Below are 23672 nucleotides of genomic sequence, written 5' to 3' on the forward strand. Positions count from 1 at the left end.
TTTGAACCTAGCACCTCCCATCTCTGGCTCTCAATCCACTGAGCTACCCAGCTGCCCCCACTTATTGCATTTTAATTGAAATTTTTACTTAATTAGGAATATTTTTCCATGGTTACATGATTTATGTTCTACCTCCCCCCCCCCATAGCCAATGCTCAATTCCACTGGGTTTTACATGTGTCATTGATCAAGACTGTGTGTGCACATTGATATTTGCACTAGAATGACCATTTAGAGTCTACATCCCCAATCATATCCCCATTGAACCATGTGATCAAACAGTTGTTTTTCTTCTGCGTTTCTGCTCCTACAGTTCTTCCTCTGGATGTTGATAGTGTTCTTTCTCATAAGTCCCTCAGAATTGTCCTGGATGCAATAATCCATTATAATAATGCAATAATAATTATTGCATTTTTAAAATAAAGTTTTAATTAAATAATAATTAAAAAACTATTTTTCTCCCTGGCCTTTATAGTCTAGTTTAAATGCCTCTTTATGTATCTTTCCCTTAACCTCTCCACTGTTAGCAACCTTTTCTCTCAGATCTCACAAAACAACCTCTTGTTTATCCTCTAAATATCCTCATTTCATGTTATTTTGCATTGATTAGTGTCTATGTTAAATCGGTAGAGGAACCATAAAAACTATCTGTCCCCTTTGCCTCTAGCCCAGGAAACTATGTGTGCAGGCCCAGAAACAAACACGGAGCTACTTACTTAATATTTGTTGAATTTAATTGGAGTCCAAAGTAAAAACAGTCCATTCTTCTTACTTACAGGATGGGAGCTGCAGATAACATCTACAAGGGACAGAGTACCTTTATGGAAGAATTGGCAGACACAGCAGAGATCATAAGAAAAGCCACGTCACAATCCCTAGTGATCTTGGATGAACTGGGAAGAGGAACGAGCACCCATGATGGGATTGCCATTGCTTATGCTACCTTGGAGCATTTTATTCGAGATGTCAGTATAGTGCTTTTTCTTCATAAAATGTGTGTCTCGTCTCAGCATTGTAGATGGAACTCCCTGTGCTTAGTCCCCAAACCTTCTAAAATAACAGCTACCCCTTATAATTGATTTTAAAAAATAATTGATTGTGTAGTGCATGCTCCTAGGATAATCAACCTAGAGCTCTAAGGAGGTACTGAGGCCTTCTATCTACTACACGCCTTTCCTATGGGGGAAACTAAGGCTTTAAAGCAGCGGTTCTCAACCTCTCAATTTGTAGCCATGAGAATACATAATGCCAAAAACTTAACTGTAGCAAAATTACAGTTTGGAAGTAGCCACCAAAATAATTTTTTGGTTTGGGATCACCCCAACATGAGGAACTGTATTGCGGGCTCACGGCATCAGAAAGGTTGAGAACCACTGCTTTAAAGAGATTGTGTTTGTCACTAAAATGGCTATGTTCAGTGTCACAGGCTATGGCTTCCTTTATGTGGTTGGAGGAGGTTCCGTTTGGTTTTTTGGTAGGTTTTCTTCAGTTTCCTTTAGCGTTCTCAGATGTTCCCCACAGGAGGATTCCATCCATATTTCCATCCATGTTGGCTTAAGTGTGGCTTTCTCCTCTCGGGTTCTTCTTCCACCCTTGCAGATTGTCATTCCCTTGTAACTTAGTAGCTATCTTCAAGAATTATGATTGAGGCAGATAAACAGCAGCATAGCGGATGGAGAACCAGACCCCGAGTCAGGAGTAACTGGGTTCCAGTGTGGCCTCAGCTACTTCCTAGCTGTGTGACCTTGAGTAAGTCACTAAACGTCCTTTGCTCAGCCATTGCCCTTCTGTCCTAGAATTGTTCCTAGGATGGAAAGTCAAGGCTTAAAAAGAAGAGGATCGTTATGACCCAAAAAATTCAGCCCACCTAGTTAGCTAGGGCATAAGCTTTTCCAGACCTAGAGTATTCCTTGTTAAACAGGGTCACTGAGATCATTCTCTAAGCCCTTTTGCCTTGGTGGACTAGGCCATAACCCACACCAGAGGTTTCAAATATTCAGCCCAAACAAGATTAAAATGTAATTGTATTAAAATGTAAATATGATATTTAACAAGATAAATAAAATTTATAGATATTTATATGCAAATATAAGTATTTCTAGATATAAATAAAATATTTAACAGTATAAATAAATTTAGTAAAGTATAATATTACATTTAAAAACTAAGTCAATATGTGGCCCCCACAGATGCTTATGAATACATTAATGCCTTTTGTATCTACCGCTGGCTTTTAAGAATCCAGAATTATCTCTGTTCCATCATGAGGCATCAGAGTAAGATTTAAGTGGAAGGTTTCTGTCTTTATTCATATCTAGATGTTGTTTGGTACTGGGCAACCTCAAAATTAGAATCAGAAAGTCTTGAAAGAATTGTATCAGGAGCTAAAGCTCAGAGTGAACATGAATAGCAAAAATAGGGGGTTTTCGCTATATTGGGATAAAGAGGAGGCTCGGGGATAGAAGCACTGTTCAAGGTAACCGGTACCATTATGTCAGGTGATAGAAGGTACAAGTACTTAACTTTTGTCTCTACTTCATTTTGTTTCTGTTTTCTGTTCCAAGGAAAATAGCTCTTAGATAGGAAAGAATAGAACGAAAATTGTTAAAAGCCAATCAGAGTAAAATACCATCTGCCCTGGGGGAGTTGAAGTCACCCTCTCATACAAGTGCACACATGCCAGGGTACTTAGAAGCTTGCTCATCTGCCTGCTGAGCCACTGTCACGGGGAAGGACAAATATTAGCTGGGTTCAAAATGGGCAGTGGAATGGACTCTCCAAACGTTAGGCCCGTCTGCTTGATTTCATTTAGTCTGATTCAGAACTTACTGAACAACTAGACCTCCACAATTAGTGTTTAAAGCTTCATGGTCAGCAGCTTCTCTACTGGAGTGCCCCGGAGACCTGAGCTGTTTAATACCTTTTTCAATGACTTCACAAAGTTGTGCTTATCACATTTTCAAGCAACACAGAGGTGATAGGAAGCTAATATGTTAGCAAACAATTGGAAATTTAAAAGATTCTGATTTCCTTAAGGTGAATTTTTTAAAACCCTTACCTTCCATCTTAGAATCAATGTGATAAGGAGTGATAAGGGCTAGGCAATTGGAATTAAGTGACTTGCCCAGGGTCACACAGCTAGGAGGTATCTAGGAAGTAGGCCAGTTTTAACCCAGGACCTCACTTGTCTAGGCATGGCTGTCTGTCCTTTGAGCCACCTTCCTGCTTCTGTTTCAATATCTTAAAATTTTTCATTTTGTTATTTGTTACATTTTTGGCAAGTTTCTTTATTGGTTCTGGGATTGAATCTGTGTTTATTTTTTTTTATTGTCTAGTCCTTCTTTCCCCCCAAGTCTTCCTGCTTTTTCTATATTTTTCTTTTTGTGTATTTCTCTCCTTATAATTTTTTCCCTTTTCATGTCTTATTTCTCTCCTCTGCATCACTTTTCCTTAGCCCTCAGATAAATAATAGAGATTGAAGTTTATATTTCTTTCTTTATCACTAATAAGAACTTAATTAATTTGCTTTTTTATATGATTTTTTATCATGACTCAATGACTTTTATTCCAAATTGGGGGTTTTTTAACTTGAGGTACTTGTTCTTTTTAAAAAATATATTTTGTTAACTACCTTTCAATATAATGATTTTCTTTGTTATCTTTTCTATTTTATTTTATGCATTTAAGAACATTATTCTGAAAAGGTATCCATAAATTTTCTAGTCACAGGGATTTATGACACTCAAAAAGGTTAAGAATCCCTGCTGTAAAGGTCATGATGGCATAGTAAAAGCAAGGATTTGCCTGAGCTCTCCCAGATTCCCTTTCACTAAAATAGCTTCTCTAAATGAATTCCAGAATGTTAGAATCAACAAAAGGATGAGGTGAAACACTTTTCCAACCCAAGACAACTTAGAAAGTCAGCAGGAAAGATCTGTCACTGGGATGAAGGTGGAGTGCAGGCTATGCCCAGAAAGCCTGCAGCCCTTCTTGGGGATAACTAAATTGGCAGCAGCGGCTTCTGAAGTCCTCAACCTATAGATGGTAAGGGGATCACACAACTGGTCTGAAGGAGATTACCAGGGAAAACTCTGTGGTCCATATGCAGTTCCAGGTTGCAGTCTCAGGAGGAAGGAAAGCACCAGCACACTATATCATGGTTGCAGGAGAGCGGAGACTCTGCTCACAGTTACAAAGCAGGAAAGAGTTCCTGTGGTCTCTAACTGACCAGATTACAGACCAGGAGAGCAATGACCCCCTACTTCTTTAGAACATACCATTTTGGAAGAACTGAAAACTTATAGACCAGACATAACTAGCTCTGAAAACAGCTGCTTGAAAAATCTGAAGCTTGAGACAGAGCTCCCTCCACTCTTGATACAGATCTCAGCTTTAACAATGAAATTAAAAGTCAAGAAATTGGCTGGAAAAACAAACAACAAAAAAAGAACCTGACCATAAAAAGAGGGAAGATCAAAACACAAACTCACAAAGCACACAAAAAAGTCAACAACTACTTCCAAAGCCTCAAAGAAAATGTGAATTGATCTCAGCCCCACCATCACCACTTAAAAGATTTTCCCAGATGAAAAATCCCAGGAATCATTGCCAAATTCCAGAACCCCCAGGTCAAGAAGAAAATATTACAAGCAGCTAGAAAAAAAAAATTCACATATTGTGGAGCCTTAGTCGGATCACATAAGATTTAGTAGCATCTACATTCAAAAAAAAAAAAAGATCTACCCAGCAAAACTAAGTATAACTCCTTTAGGGGGAAACATAAATTGTTAATAAAATACAAAACTTTAAAACATTTCTGGCAAAAAGACCAAGGGTAAATAGAAATTTTGACTTTCAAGTAAAAGACTCAAGAAGCATAAAAAGCTGTAAAAAGGAAAGAGAAATTATAAGGGATTTCTATTTGGAAAAATGATTCTTGTAACTCCTAAGAACTTTGTCATTAGGACAGTTAGAAGGGGTATACATAGGCAGAGGGCACAGATCTGAATTGATTATGATGATGGGATAATATCTAAAAAAGTAAAAGTAAGGGATAAGAAAGAATGCTGCACTTGAAGAAGGAAGAAGGGAGAGGCTGAATGATGTACATTGTTACATAAAAGGCATGAAAGAAAGCTCTTAATGGAGGGGACAAAGGAATGATAGCAATGTTTATACCTTAGTCTCCTTGGAATTGGCTCAAATAGGGAATGACATTCACATTCATTTAGGTCTAGAAATCCTTCTTACTTCACAAGGAAATAGGGGAAGGAGACAAGAAAAAGGGAAGAGGATGATAGAAGAGAAGGCAAACTAGAGGAAGTTGTGATCAGAAGCAAAACATTTTTGAGGTGAGACAGAGTGAACAAAGAAAGAGAAGGATAAACAGGAAATATAAGATGGAGTTATGTTATTACATAGTAATCATAATTGAAAAAAATTTTACAGTAAATTTCTCTGATAAAAGGCCTCATTTCTCAAATATGTCGAGAACTAAGTCAAATTTACAGGAATTCAAATCCTTCCCCTGTTGATAAATGTCTAAAGGACAGTGAACAGGCAGTTTTCAGATGAAGACATCAAAGCTACCTATAATCATATGAAAAAAATGCTCTAAATCACTATTGATTAGAGAAATGCAAATAAAACCAACTCCCTATACCTATTAGATTGCTAAAGTTGACAGAAAAGGAAAATGAGAAATGTTAAAGGAGATGTGAGAAAATTGGGACACTAAAGCATCGTCAGTAAAATTGTGAACTCAACCAACCATTCTGGAGGGCAATTTGGAACTCTGCTATGGAATCGTGCATACCCTTTGACCTTGAAATGCCACTACTAACTCTATGTCCCAAGGATATTTTTAAAAAGGAGAAATACGGACTTATTTGTCCAAAAACACTTATAGCAGCTCTTCTTGTGTTGGCATAGGACTGGAAATTTTGAGGATGACCATTATTGGGGAATGGCTGAACCAGTCATGGTATATGATTGTGATAGAATCCTATTGTCCTATAAGAAAGGTTGGGCAGGATTTTTTTTTCTTCAAAAAACTTGGAAAGATTTACATGAACTGTTGCAGAGTGAAGTGACAGTGATGTTGTGGGGTGAGCAGCTTTCTCACCAATACATACAACGACCCAAGACAATTCTGATGGCCTTATGATGAAAAATGCTGTCCACCTCCAGAGAAAGAACGGATGGAGTCTGAATACTGATTGAAGCATATTTTTTTTAACTTCCTTTTTTTTTGGTCTTGTTTTCTTTCACAACATGACTAATATGGAGCTATGTTTTTCAGGCCTGCACATGTATAACCTGTATCAGATTGAGGGAAAGATAAGAAGAAAAGAGATTTCAGGACTCAATTTTTTAAAAAACAAATATTAAAAAGTGTTTTTATCTGTAATTGGAATATAAATTATTTTTTTTAAAACCCTTACTACAAATGAAGGATGTAGTCAACATGGCTAACAGATAAGGAATATTCTACAAGAAAAATTACTTGTTAAAGATCAAAAACATTTAGCTCATGTATCTTTGTATCTGGAATTTACCTGCCTTGAGCTCTACAAGTCTGTCATTTAAAATTTTATTTTTAATGAGTCTTCCCCATCTTTTTAAAGATGCAGATCAAGAACATTATCCTAACTGTGATAAAGGCCATACCTGTCATGGCCCACTTGCCATGGTTTTTATTATCCTAACATGATACAAAACAAACAAGTTTCAACTAATAATTGAATAATGCAATATGATACTGAATTGAACATGCTACTTTTAAATTTAGTTTTTCAGAATTACTAGGTTAACAAAATTCTTAAAAAAAATTCTTTTGCTACTAAAAGCAATGCAGTGATCCAGGACTATCCCAAGGGACTGAGAGAAAGAATGCTATCCATATCAAGAGAAAGAACTATGGGAGTAGAAATCCAGAAGAAAACATGTGATTTATCACTTGTTTATATGGGTATATGATTTGGAGTTTTGGTTTTAAAAGATTGCACTGTTACAAATATGAATAATATAGAAATAGGGTTTGAGTGATAATATATGTATAACCCAGTAGAATTATTTGTCAACTCCAGGAATGGGGAGGGAAGAGAGGAGGGAGACAACAAGAATCATGTAACTGTGGGGGAAATTTTTTTTTAATTAAATTAAATTTAAAAAATTAAATATAATGAAGGATAACTAGTTTGAAGCTCTATGTGTGTATCTCAATTTTCTATCTAGATAATGTGAGATATCCATATCTAGATCTGTTTATAAATCTATGTATATAGTTATCATACATATTTGTGTGTTCCCACACACCACAAAAAATCTTCCCCAAATCCATTTTACAAATTCTGATGGAAGGCCCATAGTGTGCACAGGCACGGTGGCCCTTCTTGTTATGGGTACTCGTGAATGAGGACGGTGTGGGTGGCTACCATTTACATTACTGGCCGTTCCAGATTTCCAGAAGCCCTGGATTGCCTGGCCGCCATGTTCTCATTTCATTCTGTACCATAAATGGCATTCTAACTACTGTCGGTCCTTGGTTGAGTTTGATTATTTCTAGTCCTACCCATATTATCACTTTCTACAAGAAAGCATTTCAAAATAAATTTACAAAATTTAAAACATGTCTTTAAACAATGTTTATTTTATTATTTTAGGTGCAGTCATTGACCCTGTTTGTCACACATTATCCTCCTGTGTGTGAATTAGAAAAAATATATTCACGATGGGTAGGGAACTACCACATGGGATTCCTTGTTAATGAAGAAGAAAGTACACAGGAGCCAGGTATGAAACATTCTCGGCAAAAGAGTAAGAGGTCTCCACTTACGTTTCAGTTTGATTGGAACATTCATAGGAATATGAACTTTATTTTTTTTATTAAGATTCATTCTTATTTATTAGTATGTAAAAATATTGGCCTCCTCTAAATTCAGTTTATGGAGTAACTAGATGGCACAATGGATAGAGTATCAGGTTTGGAGTTCAAATCCAGCCTTAGATATTTACTAGCTATGTGGCTCTAGGCAAGTTACTTAACAAATTTGCCTCAGTTTCCTCAATTATAAAATGAACTGGAAAAGGAAATGTCAAATCACTCCAGTCTTTGCTAAGAAAATCCTCAAAGGGGGTCATGAATAGTTGGACAAGATTAAAAAGTGCTGAACAACAGCCAAAGTTGTGATGCCCAATTTGGGCATTTAGGAGGCTTTGAGTGCTTGTATGCAAACCTCACCATGCATAAGCTGTGCTGGTTCCCACCCTTGCTTTGTGTACAGTAGCATCTATGGACTAAATTTATCTCCTTTGAGTATTGCATAGTTAAATCTGGAAAATCTCTTTGCCAGATTGTCCACAGGGTAATGTTTTTCAGCAATTGCAATTTTGAAAGGCCATCTACTAAGATGTACAGAGGTTGAGATCTATGTTAATGGAGGCAGAACCTGTAATATAAAATCATGGATAGCTTGTCCTGTGCTTACATGGCCTCATTCTTGGGCAGGGATAGGGACCTGAAAGCAAAACCAAAAATGAATATAATAAAAAAATGAGAGAAACAAGAAACAGGATGCTGCTACTGGTAGTATTTATAGTTAGTAAAGCTCATTTCCAGCAAATGCTCCAAGGAGGAGAAAAGGGACACTGAATTTATTGATAGTGTTTAGGTCCTATCTTTTTGTGCTCAGCAATGAACTGTATTATTGAAATAATTATATAAAACATTATTAGTCTCTTTGAAAATAACTTCATTTAAGTGATCAGGTAGCTTGAAGCATTAATGTTTTATTACTACAGTCCATCTGGAAGATAATATATACATAAACGCAGATGCACCCACACATTTAACAAGATAAACAAAAAGAAAGCAGCCCCATTGCAAATGAAGTGGACAGCTGGTATAATTCCAAGGAAGAGCTGTACACATACACACACAAAACATTTCTTCTTCATTTTTTAAAACACCTTCTATCTTGGTATCAGTCCCAAGAATGAAGAGCAGCAAGGACTTGGCAATGGGGGTTAAGTGACTTGCCTAGGATCACATAGCTAGGAAGTAACTGAAGCCATATTTGAACCTAGGACCTCCTGATTCCAAACCTGTCAGTCTTTCCACTATGCCACCTCTCTGGTAGCCCTACACAGCATTTCTAAATAAGTTTTCTTTGGCCTTGGAAACCTAACAAGATTTATTTTCATGTGTGTTACCTTTCATCCTCCTCTAAGCTTCCATGTCTCATCTTCATCCATCAGTAGGCTATTGTCTTAGCATCCAAGACCCAATGGAACATTGGCCAACAGAATCTTTTAGGACCCACTTGCAGAAGTTATCCCGCCACCAGACTGTGTACTATGTTGTTGTTCATCCTTAAAAAGGGAGTAAGACTTCTTTCAAAGACCAATCCACCTAAAAACCTTTTTTCTGTCTTTACCTTCCATTTCACGAAAATGAGTCTCAGTAGACCATAGAAATACAGCACAAATACAACTACAGCTAAGCATCCTTCCATCATTTCTGCTGTGAAGGTATGCGACTGCTGACAGAGAACACAGTTCTTTCATGGGTTAATACAGTGATGGTGAGCCTATGGAACGGGTGCCAAAGATGGCACATAGAGTGCTCTCTGTGGGCACGTGGCTACCCTTCCCTCCCTTCCCCAGTTCCTTACTAGAAAGGCAAAGGGGCTCAGGTAGAGCTGCTCCCCTCCCCCTCTCCACCATTCCTGATGACATTTTTTTACATTCCTCACCCCTCTGTCCAGCCTCCCAATGGGAGCACACACTCCCCTCCTTCTCTCTACATTTGCTGAGAACATTCATCACTTCACCTGCCCCTATGCCCAGCAGCCCAGTGGGAGCACTTTCTCCCTCCCCTGTGTGTGTGTGTGGGGACATACTCAGCATGTGGGGGGCGTATGGCATACAGTCTGGGGGGCTAGGATGGGGGCAAGGCCTGGCACTGTCTCTGAAAGGTTTGCTTTCACTGGTTTAATCTGTTTCTATGACCAAATTTCCTTCCCTTTCCCTACTTCCCCTCTTGTCCCCCAATAAAAGAGCCTTGAAATAATAAGCTTCTCTGAATTCAGCTAGACTGGTCTTCTGTTGCTGCACTCACAGTCAAAGCTTTATCCCCTAGATAAGACCTGCTGGCTCTCTTAGCATGCCATTTGAGCATCCAGAGTCATCTCCATCCCTCAAAGAAACACTGAAATCAGACTTTTATGTTTTATTTATACTGTATTATCAAATATATATATATAGATAGATAGATACACATGCAAAATATATGATTATAGCATAATATTTATTATCTATGCAGTTCATTTACATTTTAACTCAACCATATAATAATTTCTTTAGGTCCTTAGGTCTCTTGCAGTGCTCCTATAAATAGTCGATATATTATATTGAGAAATTCCTTCTTTCCTAGGACATTGCAGAGCTCATGAGGCAAGCATAGATTTACCAAAATGTAAAAATATTGACACATCTAAGTGGAAAAAATTTAGGATGTAGTACTAAGTCAAGTAAAGAAATGGGCCTGCAAGGATATTTAAAGATAGTCCCTGATTTTTGCCACAGTGCATCATAGGAACACGTCCTAAAGCAATAGTGGTATCTCTTGATAGAAACATGCATTGTTTAAATAGTATTGTCTGTTTACTTTTCAAAGGACTTTAACTTATTTACATGTTAGTAATGTTCAGAAGGCAAAAGCCAAAAGATCCATCAAACAGGAGAAGAAGGAATAGAAGCTACCATATAGCCAGGAAGTTCCGTGGATAGAGAATCTTGGACTTGGTGTGGCGTCAGGAAGACTTGAATTAAGATTCTGCCTCAGACATTTCCCAGCTGTAGAACCCTGGGCAAATCACTTAACCTGTCCCAAACTCAGTTTCTTCGTTTATAAAATAAAGGTAATAGTATCACCTGCCTCACACGCTTCTTGTGAACATCAAACAGGACAATTCAGATAAATCACTTTGCAAACCTTTAAAGTACCTCATAAATGATGAGCTCAATTGATTGCAACAGTTTGGTACTGAATTAGGCTCTTAAGTTTTCCCATAGAAAAAGCAAAACTGGAAAGTGTTACATAACTGGAAGATAAGGGCTCGGTATTAAATAAATGAAGACTATGACCACTAACATGTCATAAAGGTGAGAAAATTCTATCAGCATTCAAAATAACAAAATTATTCTCCATCTACTTTTGTTGTGGTGCCCTAAAGACATGGGCTTTCTTCCTTATAGGAAGTTCCCTTGAAAAACTCCATTTAATCTCACCAATCTGCAGCAGCCCTAAAAAGTTAAAGGACTCATCCAGAGTGTTGGAGTTGGGACTTGAACCTGGCCCAGGTTTTTACTTCAAGACTGGTTTTCTGTTACTAGGCCAGGCTTCCACCTAGGAAGCAAAAGTCATCATAGCACAAAACCTTTCACTTTCATTCATCAAGTGACCTCTTCCTCACTCAAACCACCCGCCTGCTGAGCAGTTATTCTATCTTCTTGGATTTCATCTACTGTCTTTGTCAGCCTCTGCCCAGTTGTCAGGAGGAACTTCAAAAGAGGTTCATTTGAATATCAAAAGATAAATAGAGGCCTTTGGGAAAATTGATGAAGCTCTCAATCCTTATAAACAAAGTCCCTCTTCAGGAGTGTATAATGAAACTTGGCGAACATCATATGGTGCTACAATATTATTTTGGTGGAAAAATTCTGCCCCTCCTACCCAATTTTTTGCTCTAAAAATTAGCACCCAAATACAGTCATGACCTACTTATTATCTATAATATAAGATAAATTTGTTTTAATCATTTTCATTTCATTTCTCAAAAGAAAATGATATTCAAAAACCAACTAAAAATGTGGGGAATGAATTATTTTTTAATGGCCTTTTCCCACACCAGTTATCCTGAGATAGTCCAAAGCCTGAGGCGCAGAGTCTATGGCACATGGGGCATGGGACGCCAGTTGTTAAGGGAGGGGCGGTTGTGGCCTGGTGTCGGCGTTCACGCGCAGCGGCAAGACGTCGACGTCGCTCATCTTCAAAGGTGGTGGCAGCATGGTGAATGTGGGTTCGCCAGCTGCTTCTGTCAGAGGCAGCGAGTTCTAGTTGCTTTGGTGTAAGGCCAGCCCACTTCAAGTTGGACTTTAGCTGATCCTTGAATTGTTTCTTTGGTCGGCCTTGTTTCCTGAGTCCAGCTGACAGTTCACCATAGAATACCTGTCTTGGTATTCGCTGTGGGTCCATGCGGATGGCGTGTCCAGACCATCGTAGCTGGGTTTTGAGGACCAGGACTTCGATGCTGGTGGAGTTGGCTCTGTCGAGGACTTCCTGGTTGGTGATTCAGTCCTGCCATTGGATCCTCATGATTAACCGGAGGGAGCGTTGGTGGAATTGCTCCAGCTGTTTCATGTGCTTCCAGTACAGTGTCCATGTCTCACTACCTTACAGGAGCGAGCTGAGGACCACTGCGTTGTACACTTTGAGCTTCGTCGCAGTGCTTACACCTCTGTGTTGGAGGACTTTGCAGCGCAGCCGCCCGAGTGCCTGGCTGGCCTTTTGGATCCTGGCATTAATCTCGTGGTCTAGGGACCCGTCGTTGGCGATGGTGCTGCCCAGGTACTTGAAAGTGTTGACGTTAGAAAGCTGCGTGCCATCGATTGTAATGCACGGCTGGTTCGTTGGCCTCCCTGGTGCAGGTTGGAACAGCACCTCTGTTTTGCTGAGGCTGATAGTCAGGCCAAACAGTTTTGTTGCAGTGGAGAACCTGTCCACAATGGTTTGGAGATGATTTTCTTGGTGGGCCATGAGAGCACAGTCATCTGCGAAGAGAGCTTCCAGGATGAGTCTCTCTGTTGTCTTTGTTTTTGCAGTCAGGTGGCGAAGGTTGAATAGTGAGCCATCCAGTGGGTATTTGATGTAGACGCCCAGGTCTAGATCCATCACAGCATGTCGTAATACTTGGGTGAAGGATAGGTTGAAGAGTACCGGAGCGAGGACACAGACTTGTTTCACGCCATTGGAGATGTTGAAGCGATCAGAAGTCTCTCCACCAGTTATAGATGATAATGCACAAAGACAATTGTCATTCTCGGTCACCAAGAGACTACCACTATCCTGAGATAATAAAGACAAGATATGAAAAATAACACTACAGCAGAAACTTTCCTAGAAGAATTAAAAAGTCATTCCTCCACTTTCAAGGGGGTCATGTTCCTAGGAAATGTCAGAAAGCAAAAATATGAATGTTGGCACATTGAACCCATGGGGAAAAGAGGGGTTAGGCTCTTGCAACCACCCAAAACTGTCCTTGTTAGCGAGAGATTGTGTGAATCTTAAAAACTACTCAGACTGTACTTTAGAAGATTTGATTTTAGCTATTTCCTTATTGTAACAATGGAGATACTTGGTCTAACAAGAATCAGGAATGTCTTGGGAACTTTACATTACTCCACCCATACTTAGACATACTTTAGGGGAAGATAAAGTTGTAGACTCCTGATTGAACAATGAAGGTACTTAACTCATACCTTATAGTGAAGCTAGAACCTTAAGCTAAGTCTATTTTTAGATCTAATACAAAAAGGTGTTAAGTACCTATAAAGGTTAAATTAATCACAAAAAGGTCAAGTAACTCATAAGAGGTAAGCTTAACAAAGAAGTGTGAAGTACCTCAGAAGATATCTAACCAGAGAAGGTGAGAACTAAAGAGTGGTGAGAACTAAGAATGGGCAGTCCTGGAAAAAAGCATCTACTGTGATTGGTAGACAAGAAAATTTAGGGGAGGTGACATGAGGAAATTTCTTTAAAAGGAAGGTGTAAAAAGTCAGTTCAGGCAATTTAATTCAGTTTGGTGTGGAGGTCTCTGAACACAGTTCAGGAGATTGAGTTCAGTGGAGGACTGGAACCCAGTTTGGAGACGGTCTTGTGGTAAGTGATAAGACTGACTCCCTTACCCTTAGGCTCAGGGAGGCCACTTTGGCCAAGGCCTTTAACTACTGCCTGGCTCAGTGTGAGCCAGAGCAGTTTAAATTAATTAATTCATTCTCTCTCTCTCTCTCTCTCTCTCTCTCTCTCTCTCTCTCTCTCTCTCTCTCTCTCTCTCTCTCTCTCTCTCTCTCTCTCCTTATTTCCTTCTCTATTAATTAAAATCTTCATAATTCCCAGCTGACTTGGGAATTTTCCCTGGTGACCAATCATTTAGATTTTAAGTCAAAACACTAAAATTAACCTTACAGTTTCAGAAGACTCACTTTTCTGCATGCAATTCTTTATAATAAGCATGAACTCTGATAATATCCATTTTCCTAACATTGTAACCAAGAAATAACCCACAAAATGCTGAGGAGAAGAGTAGCAACATGGACAGGACAGAGAGCACTTGAGAAGCTACTTTAACTTTCTTGAATGAACTTTTTATTAGGAACACTTTCCTCTTTTTTGCAGGTGTAAATGTGCTCATCACACCTCTCATTTTCTTCTATACTAGGATTGTGTGTGGGCTGCCAACACAAAAGTGAGGACTGACTAAAATTGTAGGCCCATTGGTCCTTTATGCAAGTCAGTGACCAGTATCTTTTGGGCACCTACGATGCACCAGGCATGTGCTAAGACAATATTTGTTCCGGCACTCTGTACAGTGCCTGGCACATAGTAGGTAGTTGAATTTTGTTGCCTTCTGTTATATTCAAAGCCCTTTCAGATGTCAAAGTCTTCATCATTTCAGTTGTTTGAGGATAAAAGGATTCCTCACAGGTATTTCATTGTGCCTAGAACTCATCATGACAGTACAAACATTTTCCTTTTTGCTATACAGATCCTGGATAGAATCCATCTCTTTTCTGAGTGAGGACTTTTTAAAAATTGTCTACATTCTTCACTCTTTTTCCAGGGATAGAATTATTTCCAAGATTGGGGAAAAGAGGACATGGATTAGTTAGCAGTGGTTTCTCCATTCTTTGGCTTCCGTCTGTTCCCACCTCCATTCTCACCTGTTCTTTGTAGTCGTTTTTTGTTTTAATTTAAAAAAATGTTCTCAGCTCTTTGTAATGGAGAACTTTTGAGTTTCTGTATTCCTCAGTGTCAGCATTCTTTTCACCTCCCACTCCTGGCAGCCACCATTAGAAAGGTATTATTTGCCTCTTATAAATAGTGAGAGAAAATAATGACAGAAAATTCCATTGTACTTTTCTCTGTCAAGCTAAATTCTGTTCGTTTTTTTGGACTGTTTTGGTTTTTACCTGTTAAAAAGGGCAAAACATGCATTTATAAATGAAGTACACAAGATTCTCAGATTTTGTTTTGGACCTTTTTTTTTTATCTTGAGTCTGATCTACGGGGATTTAGTTAGTGAAAGGCCACAAGGAATTTGTTATAAGGTGGTGCCAGCAAAGACCTGAAGGCTTGCAGGGCTCCAGTGTTTTTGTTAAAGTAGGTTGTTAACAGGATTCTGGGTAGGAAAATAAAACTGGACAGATTAATAATAACATTTAAATTTTTTAAAGTTATTTAAAAACCAAAAAATTGGTTAATAAAAGCTGCTCATTTTTTAAATTAAAAATCAAATTTGAATTATGATGATTATAATTTGAAATACATTACTGAGTAATTTAGCTTAGCAAACTTGTCACTTATCCAGAATGCAAGCAACTAAAGTGGTCAAATACCTTGGAATTTTTTCCCCGTTTTGGACATATTGTATGGTGTATTTATATTCATGAGACCTTTTAGAAGGATAAGATACTAATGTGTTTTCTGAGTTTTTTTTTTCTTAAACCCTTACCTTCCGTCTTACCAAGGCAGAAGAGTGATGAACCCCTAAACAATGGGGGTTGAGTAAGTGACTTGCCCAGGGTCACACAGCTGGGAAGTGTCTGATATCAGATTTGAACCCAGGACCTCCCATCTCTAGGTCTGGCTTTCAATCCACTGAGCTACCTAGATGCTCCCTTCTGAATCATTTTTTAAAGGTTAAATTATACTTATCATGGATTTTTGAGCACTATGTAAAATTTCTTATGTTATAATCTTTGAAAGATGATAATATATGATTAATCTGTTAGCTCTCAGTTAAATGGACTTTTTAAGTAACCAGAAAGCCTCATTCCTATATATTAAAATTGCACAGGTTGTTTTAAAAAAAATAAAAGAGTATTCCATTGTGCTTATGAGCATTATCCCTCAAGAAAGACTCTACAACCTCTAAAAGTATTTAACAGCAAATTGCCCAAAACTGAAGTCTTTTTTTCCCCCCTATACTAAATTGTTATAAATCTGATGCAAACATGTTTTATGTGGCTACAACTCAATTTCCTCATCTGGAAAATTAAATAGTAAAGTTAGGTTTTGTTTCCAAGGTACTTTCTAACCCATTCTGGGAGTCAAGATGTCCTCGTGCAAAAATATTATCACAACAAAATTAATCCATTTTACAGAGTCATGGGGGGAAGGTAAAATGATATATGGTGAACAAATATGAGTTTTAAAACATTTTAAATATATCTTATTAATCCAATTATTTCTTTCCATTTCCTAATGTTTTGTTTTTCCCAATCTACTTTTCTTAATTTTTTTTCTCTTTTCTGCTGTAGGTCAGGAGGATGAGGAAATCCCTGACTTTGTTACTTTTCTTTATCAAATAACCAGAGGAGTTGCTTCAAGGAGCTATGGACTAAATGTAGCCAAACTAGCAGATGTCCCTGGAGAAATCTTAAAGAAAGCAGCTTACAAATCAAAGGAACTTGAGAGATTAGTCAATGTGAAAAGGTCAGAATAATCCCACTGCACTTTTGAATTTATAATGAAACTATCAAATGGTAACGAGAGGAAAGGGATTGTCCAATAAATGAGCATCCAGTGTAGCTTCAAGTGCTTCCCTGGATACCCTGAAACATATTAAGATGAAATGAAAAATAGCCTTTGTAAAAGCTCACATGAAACCATCTTGCACCCTTTAATCACATCTTTTTTTTTTTGAAACTTAAAAAAGGGTTTTTTTTTTCAATACATATTAAATAATTTTTGACAGTTGTTTTCTGATATTTTGTATTTCAAGTTACCTCCCTCCTTCTCCTCTTTTTTACCAGTGCTTTCATGCAATACATTTCCATTTTCTCCATGCTGTGACAGAAGATACATGTCACATAGACAATTAAAAAACTCATGAAGGAAAATTAAGTGGAAGATGGTGTGCTTTGATCTGCAATCAGACTCAAACAGTTCCTTCTTTAACTGTGAATAGCATTTTTCATTATGAGTCCCTTGTGGATATCTTGGAAACTTGCTTTGCTGATAAGAGTTTAGTCATTCACAATTGACCACTGCACAGTATTTCTGTTACTGTATATTTTGTTCTCCTGGTTCTGCTCACTACTTTGCATCAGTTCAGATAAGTCCTTCCAAGTTTTTCTGAACTCCAGTTATCATTTCTTATGTCTCAGTAGTATTCCATTACAGCCACAAGCCACAACTTGTTCAACCATTGATTGGTTTCCAATTCTATGCCAATACAAAAAAAGGTACTAAAAATATTTGTACAAATTGGTATACAAACCCAGTAGTGGTATTGCTGGATTAAAGAGTGTGCATAGTTTTATGGCTAATAACATCTTTAAAAATTAGATTTTTTTAGTCATTCCTGTAAAGATTGAAGCTAATCTCTCAAAGCATGCAAATGGAAGTATGTAAGAAATTATTGAAGGTAGAAACTATTTCAAATCTATAACTTGCTTTAGTCATTTAAAAAAATTAAGATTATGTGAAGAAATTTGCCAAAATAATTATATAATCTACCCCGAATTAGCCCTGAGTAAATTACCCATTTTGTAAATTAACTCCTTGTCCATTTAATTATTCTTCTAAAGTTAAAATTGGGTTTTTTAACCTTTATACAAACAAAGCAGCACTTCACAGTGTTGTATAAACAAATTTTGAAAAAAATTGTTTTTATTCCCTATATACCATGGACACCAGACTTGCACTTTCCTCGACCCCTTTGGCATGAGTTTCCACGTCTATAAAAATAATTGGGTGACATCTAATATCCCTTTGCTTTCAATCTATGACACAATGAACAACTCTTACTCCAGTCCCACTGTTGCAAGGTCAACACTGACTCTCTCCTTTTTTTTTTGCCCTTATCTTCCATCTTAGAATCAATACTGTATATTGGTTCCAAGGCAGAAGAGCAGTCAGGGCAATGAAGACTAAATGCCTGGGCCCAGGGTCACACAGCTAGGAAGTTTCCAAGGCCAGATTTGAACCCTGGTCCTCCCACCTCTAGCCTTTGCTCTCAATCCACTGAGCCACCCCGCTCTTCATTCCATCTTAGTACTATTGCCAGGTCATTAACAGTGGAATACCTTTTACCTCGCCCAAGAAACCATTGCACCTCCACTCAGTTTCCTACATGATTTATGCAAAGTTAATTTACCGTAGAACTGTAAGCTGGCTCACAGCTGCATAATGACAGAGCCCCTTCCCAGCACTCACAAGCCATCTTGACAGAGCATGTTCCAGGGAGAAATATATAGCAACTAATTATAAGTCTGGGTTCTAAAAGATTATTTTAGAATTGTGTACTGCAAAGTTCAGAGATAAATTTTAAGTCTCTTGAGTGTTTTATGGAGTCTCTCCCACCCCCAAGGAACTGCAACAGTAAAATCTTGGTAGAAGATGTAGAACAGGTTGCAGAGAATAGGATAGCTTACTCGTGCTCTTATTTATAGCTTACCACTTGCAAGTAATGAAGCCCACAGATTACTGATAACCATTTTAACTCTTCCACCTGGGATATAAAGATTTGAACTCTATAAAATTGCTTTCATGAGAGATGAGCCCGGAGTTGAAAAACTGGCCTTGTGTTTCTATCTGATAAATTGTGACATAAAACAAATATTTGGCATTCTCTCTCTCTAGCCAGCATACTCGTCTCAGCAACCTTTGTTTTCATGCCATTCCATATTTTCACCCATATCATTCTCGAGATTCTAAATGACGTGTTTTGTTATTTCTTTCCCCTTTCCTAGAAAAAGACTGAAATCTTTTGCAAAACTGTGGAATGCAGCTGATGCTACAGAATTACAAGAATGGACAAGCATGGTTGAGATTTGAATGAACATCAGCCTCTTTTTGCTGTCTGAAATGGAGAATAACATCACTGAAAAGACAGTTCATCCAGAACAGAGTAGCAGCCTGACCCGATAGTTGTTCAGACTGTTTTAAGACAAGTGAAAGAAAGAAGCCACAAAATTATGTTCAATGTGGTTCGGGGGCTCAAATGCAGATACGTTTTATGCAGACAGTCTTCTCTCAGGTTCTCAGCTCCTGATCTTTTAAATAAAAATAGAAGCCATAATTTTGCCTATGAAAGATATTAGCTATGCAACTAGACAACTGATTGGCTCAGAAATTTCTGCAGAAAAAATGTCTATATACATTAATAAATAGTATCCGTGATGTTCTTGTACTTTGTTATTGGTAGGTAGAACTGTTCATTCATATTTTTTGGTTTGCATTCAAGAGAACTGCCCGAAGAGCTGAACAATGACAGGCAGCATCTAGACTGCCCTTTTAAATCAGTTGCTTTGGAGACATCCATCACTTTTATGACCTCGAAAATAAAAAAGTGTAATTGTGAGCCTATTAGGGAAGGAAAAATTAGATACCGAGAAAAAAATAACCCAGAAAGGAAAAGATAAATCGTAGTATTAAAAAACTTAATTATGAACACAAGGTGAAAGTAATTTTAAGATAATAATTTATTGGTTCTGTGTGGCATGGCCCGGTGGCTGGAGAGCTAGCTTTGGAGTCAAGAGGTGCTCTGGACACACACTGGATGTGGGACCTTGGGCAGATCACATCACCTCTGTGCTTCAGCGCCGGTAAGAGGAAGGAAGTTTGCTTTCTGTGCCTGGAATCCCCTGTGCTGACAGTGAAATCACAGTAGGTCTTTGCCTCCCCTCCCCATCCCCAACCCACCCCCCCAAAACAAGCACAGATCTATTCAACACTTACTAGAGGGGAAGCCTGAAACCAAAGGGGATTTTCTTCTATAGATGATGATACATTTTTTAATTTTAGGGCATTTTCAGATAAAAGAGGACTTACATTTGTGTTTAATGCACTCAGGACTGTTATTATTTTAACAGAGCCACCTATTACATACATAGATATGTGTGATTCATTAATTATGTGACTTTTTTCCCCATAGGCTACATGGAATGGATTATTCCTCATTCTTACACGTTTTAGACTTCTTAATTATCCCTTGAGCATTTTAGATTTCATAAATAAAAGCCCTTCTTTGAAGATCTTTAGCTTATGCTTCACTAGAAACTGCAGGTCTTTTTTATATTTCTTTAACACTTATACCTTACTTCCTATCTCTGTTTTTATTGTAATAGATAGTATCATGCCCTTGTCTTAAGGAATTCCCTTCCATTTTCTATTGTGCTCGCCCAATTTAGATGAATGTCTTTATCCATATTCGTAAAATAGACTGTGGGAACATAGCAGTTCCTGGGCCTTCCCAAGTCATGGGATCACAGCATAAGTGTTGGAAGGGACTTTTGAGGCCATCTAGTTCAATTTTTCTGTCTACTGACTGGAAAACTGAAGCCTGTAGAGATGTGTTGTACTCAAAGTCACAAAGGTAGGCACTAAGTGTCAGTGCTGTTATTTCAATCCTGACCTTTCTGCTCCAGCTGGTGTGTTTAATATTATTAATAATAATTATTATTAATTCATTATTAATAACATATTTGATTCTATTACCTCTCCAGGTACCTTTGGGCAACAGCTAAAATTTAGGGCATCTGAACTCTTTGGATTGTTATTATCTTTTGTGTTTTCTTTTGGTAACTATTTCAGTAAAATTATATTTTTTAATAATTTCATTATTTTATTATTTTTCTACATTTCTAATGATCCATAGGCTTTACTCTTGTCACCCTCAAAAGTGAAGAATTCTTCTCTTACGATGTGATGGAATCCTAACCACCTCCCAAAAAAATCCTTCAAAATTGGTTAATGCTCAACATGATTCTTTTTTTGTTTGGTTTTTTTAAACCCTTACCTTCAGTCTTAGAATTTACACTTTTAGTTCCAAAGCAGAAGAGCAGGAAGGGCTAGGCAATTAGGGTTAGGTGACTTGCCCAGGGTCACACAGCTAGGAAGTGTTTGAGATCAGATTTAAACTCAGAACCTCCCATCTCTAGGCTTGGCTCTATCCACTGAATTATCTAGCTGTCCCCAGTGTAATTCTTTAAAAAAAAACAAAAACAAAAAAAAGAACCCTATGCCATATGATACTTTAAGAGGGGCAAGTTGATTTTTTTGTTCCTTGTTGAAAATATGTTCTGCCTCAATATTAGTTGACCAATAAAACAACTAAAATCACCTTTTAAAAAGAATGTTTATCTTTTAGTATTATTTTTAAACCCTTCCCTTCCATCTTAGAAGTAATTAATATTCTGTGTGTTGGCACCAAGGCAGCAGAGCAATTAGGGCTAGGCAATTGGGTTTAAGTGACTTGCTCAGGGTCATGTAATTAGGAAGTGTCTGAGATTTGAACCCAGGACCTTCCATCTCTAGGCCTGGCTCTCAGTCCAATGAGCCACCGTGCTGTCCTTTAATCTTTTAGAAAAAAAAAAGATAATATCCTTTCTTCTGATTTTTATTTTCATGTAGTAATGACAGCTCCATTCTTAAATACCTTTGAACATAGTCATTGTCTGCCAATTTGAATATATTCTACTCTTTAAAAATTCTAAATTACTTTATTTCTTATTTTAGATTAATTCTTCTATTTTTTCACCCTTCATATTGTCATTCCCCTATCTCATCACTAATTGACAATCATGCTGGTTAATCAAAATTTGATATTTTCATAAACTAATTTTAAAAATCAGAAGTATCCCCATTTTACCAAAGATGCTAAATATGCTCTGTGTTTAAACCCCTGGTCTGAAAAGACTTTTTAACAAAAAAAAATGTAATAATAACATCCTTCTGACACATAGACCCCCACCCCCCTATTTAAGCTTTTGGTGGTGGTTCTAATAAGGAAATGACATGTTTTCCTTTTTTATTTTATCATTTTTAATATAACAAGCATATTCTGTATGTTCTTGAGTTGAAACTAGGTTAGATTTGTTTTAGGCCATTCCTTTTAAAGGAATGAACTGCATCAATTTCTAAGATTAGGGTGAGCAACTTCCTTGCCTTTTATATAATTATTAAAAATTTTTTTAGTTTGTAGCAGTACCGAGGTTATGTAGGTGAGTGAGAAAAGGAACGAGTGAATTATTACTAGCTCTGATTTTTACCATTATTGTTAAGTTCAATTCTTAGAATGGCTGAAAAAACAATGGTATAGTAATATATGAAATACTATTGTCTTATATAATAATGAGGCAAGGATGATTTCCTAGGAATCTGGGAAGACTCGTATGGACTGATGCAGAATCAGGTGAAATAATCAGAACCAGGAGAACAATTTATGCAGTAACATTGTAAAGACAATGTGAGCTGAAAAACCTAAGTACTCTCATCCTTGCAGTGATTCCATGATTCCAGATGTCCAGTGAAATAGAATGCTTTCCATTTCCTGACACAGAAGGAGATAAGCATTTTATATGGCAAATGTGGGAGTTTTGCTTGACTACAATATATGCCTTTTAAAATTATTCCATTAGGAAGTGGAAGAGAGAGAATAAATGTATGAATTTTAAAAATAATTGTAAAATTCTTACCTGGTTGAAGGAAACATATACTATATATAATCAACATCATCTTAGTGTACTTTCGTTTTCCAGAAAGTACTAGAAATATGAGGTGGTTTTTGGTGTAAAAAAAATCTAATGAATTTTCAAATATTTTTAAATGTCTTGAGATTTCTTTTTAAGCTGTGAAAGACTTGTACCTAGAAAAGATAATTCTTACCTGTTATTTGGTAGTCAAGCAGCAAAACACTACTGATTGACTCATTATTTATCTTTTACAATCAATCTCTAATGATTGTTTATCATTTTCCATTTTTTTTCTGTAAGTGTATAGAAAGTTGTACAATTACATGACCTCCTAGGCTAAAGTGTTATGAATATCCTCAGTGCCTGGAACAGTACATGGGCACTAAATAATTAGATATGTTTGCTCTCGTGATTATTAAATTAAAGGAATAAATTATTTTTCCTTTTTCTTTCATGGACTTTTTAGTTGTCCTTGTATTTTTTTTAAGCATTTGAAGTCATCTCTTTTGAGACCTTTATGGTAGAGATGATATAAGCGGTCTTGAATTCAGAGATATCAAATTCAATTTCTGCAGCATTAGATGTTCTTTTCCAGCCACTTTTTAACACTCTTCTTCCTTCACTTTCATAACATCACTGCTTCCTTGTTCTTTTTCTTAATGTTCTTCCTCTATCTCTTTTTCTTTTGTCTTCTTCCTCCTAAGTATGGGTTTTCTTTAAGATCCATTTCTCTCTCTCTCTCTCTCTCTCTCTCTCTCTCTCTCTATATATATATATATATATATATATATATATATATAATATGTATATGTATATGTATAAAGATACATATATTCACTCTGTGATCTTAACCATCTAAAGGCCTTAATTAATGGTCTTTATTCTTTTTTTTTTTAAACCTCACCTTCCAT

The 23672-nt window shown here is 37.2% G+C and overlaps 1 protein-coding gene across 1 annotated transcript in view; it reads left to right on the forward strand.

Moving 5' to 3' along the window:
- MSH3 (mutS homolog 3) overlaps positions 1 to 23219 on the forward strand; it is a 215285-nt gene extending 192066 nt beyond the window's left edge. Inside the window, exons 21-24 of the mRNA XM_007487380.3 lie at positions 779 to 965; positions 7665 to 7794; positions 16603 to 16777; positions 19039 to 23219. Coding sequence (XP_007487442.1) covers positions 779 to 965; positions 7665 to 7794; positions 16603 to 16777; positions 19039 to 19123 — 577 coding nt within the window. The 3' untranslated portion in view covers positions 19124 to 23219. The remainder of the gene's footprint in view (positions 1 to 778; positions 966 to 7664; positions 7795 to 16602; positions 16778 to 19038) is intronic.
- The last annotated feature ends 453 nt before the right edge of the window (positions 23220 to 23672 follow it).

This window comes from Monodelphis domestica, chromosome 3 (genome assembly GCF_027887165.1).
Source record: "Monodelphis domestica isolate mMonDom1 chromosome 3, mMonDom1.pri, whole genome shotgun sequence".
In the NCBI taxonomy this organism is placed as follows: domain Eukaryota; kingdom Metazoa; phylum Chordata; class Mammalia; order Didelphimorphia; family Didelphidae; genus Monodelphis; species Monodelphis domestica.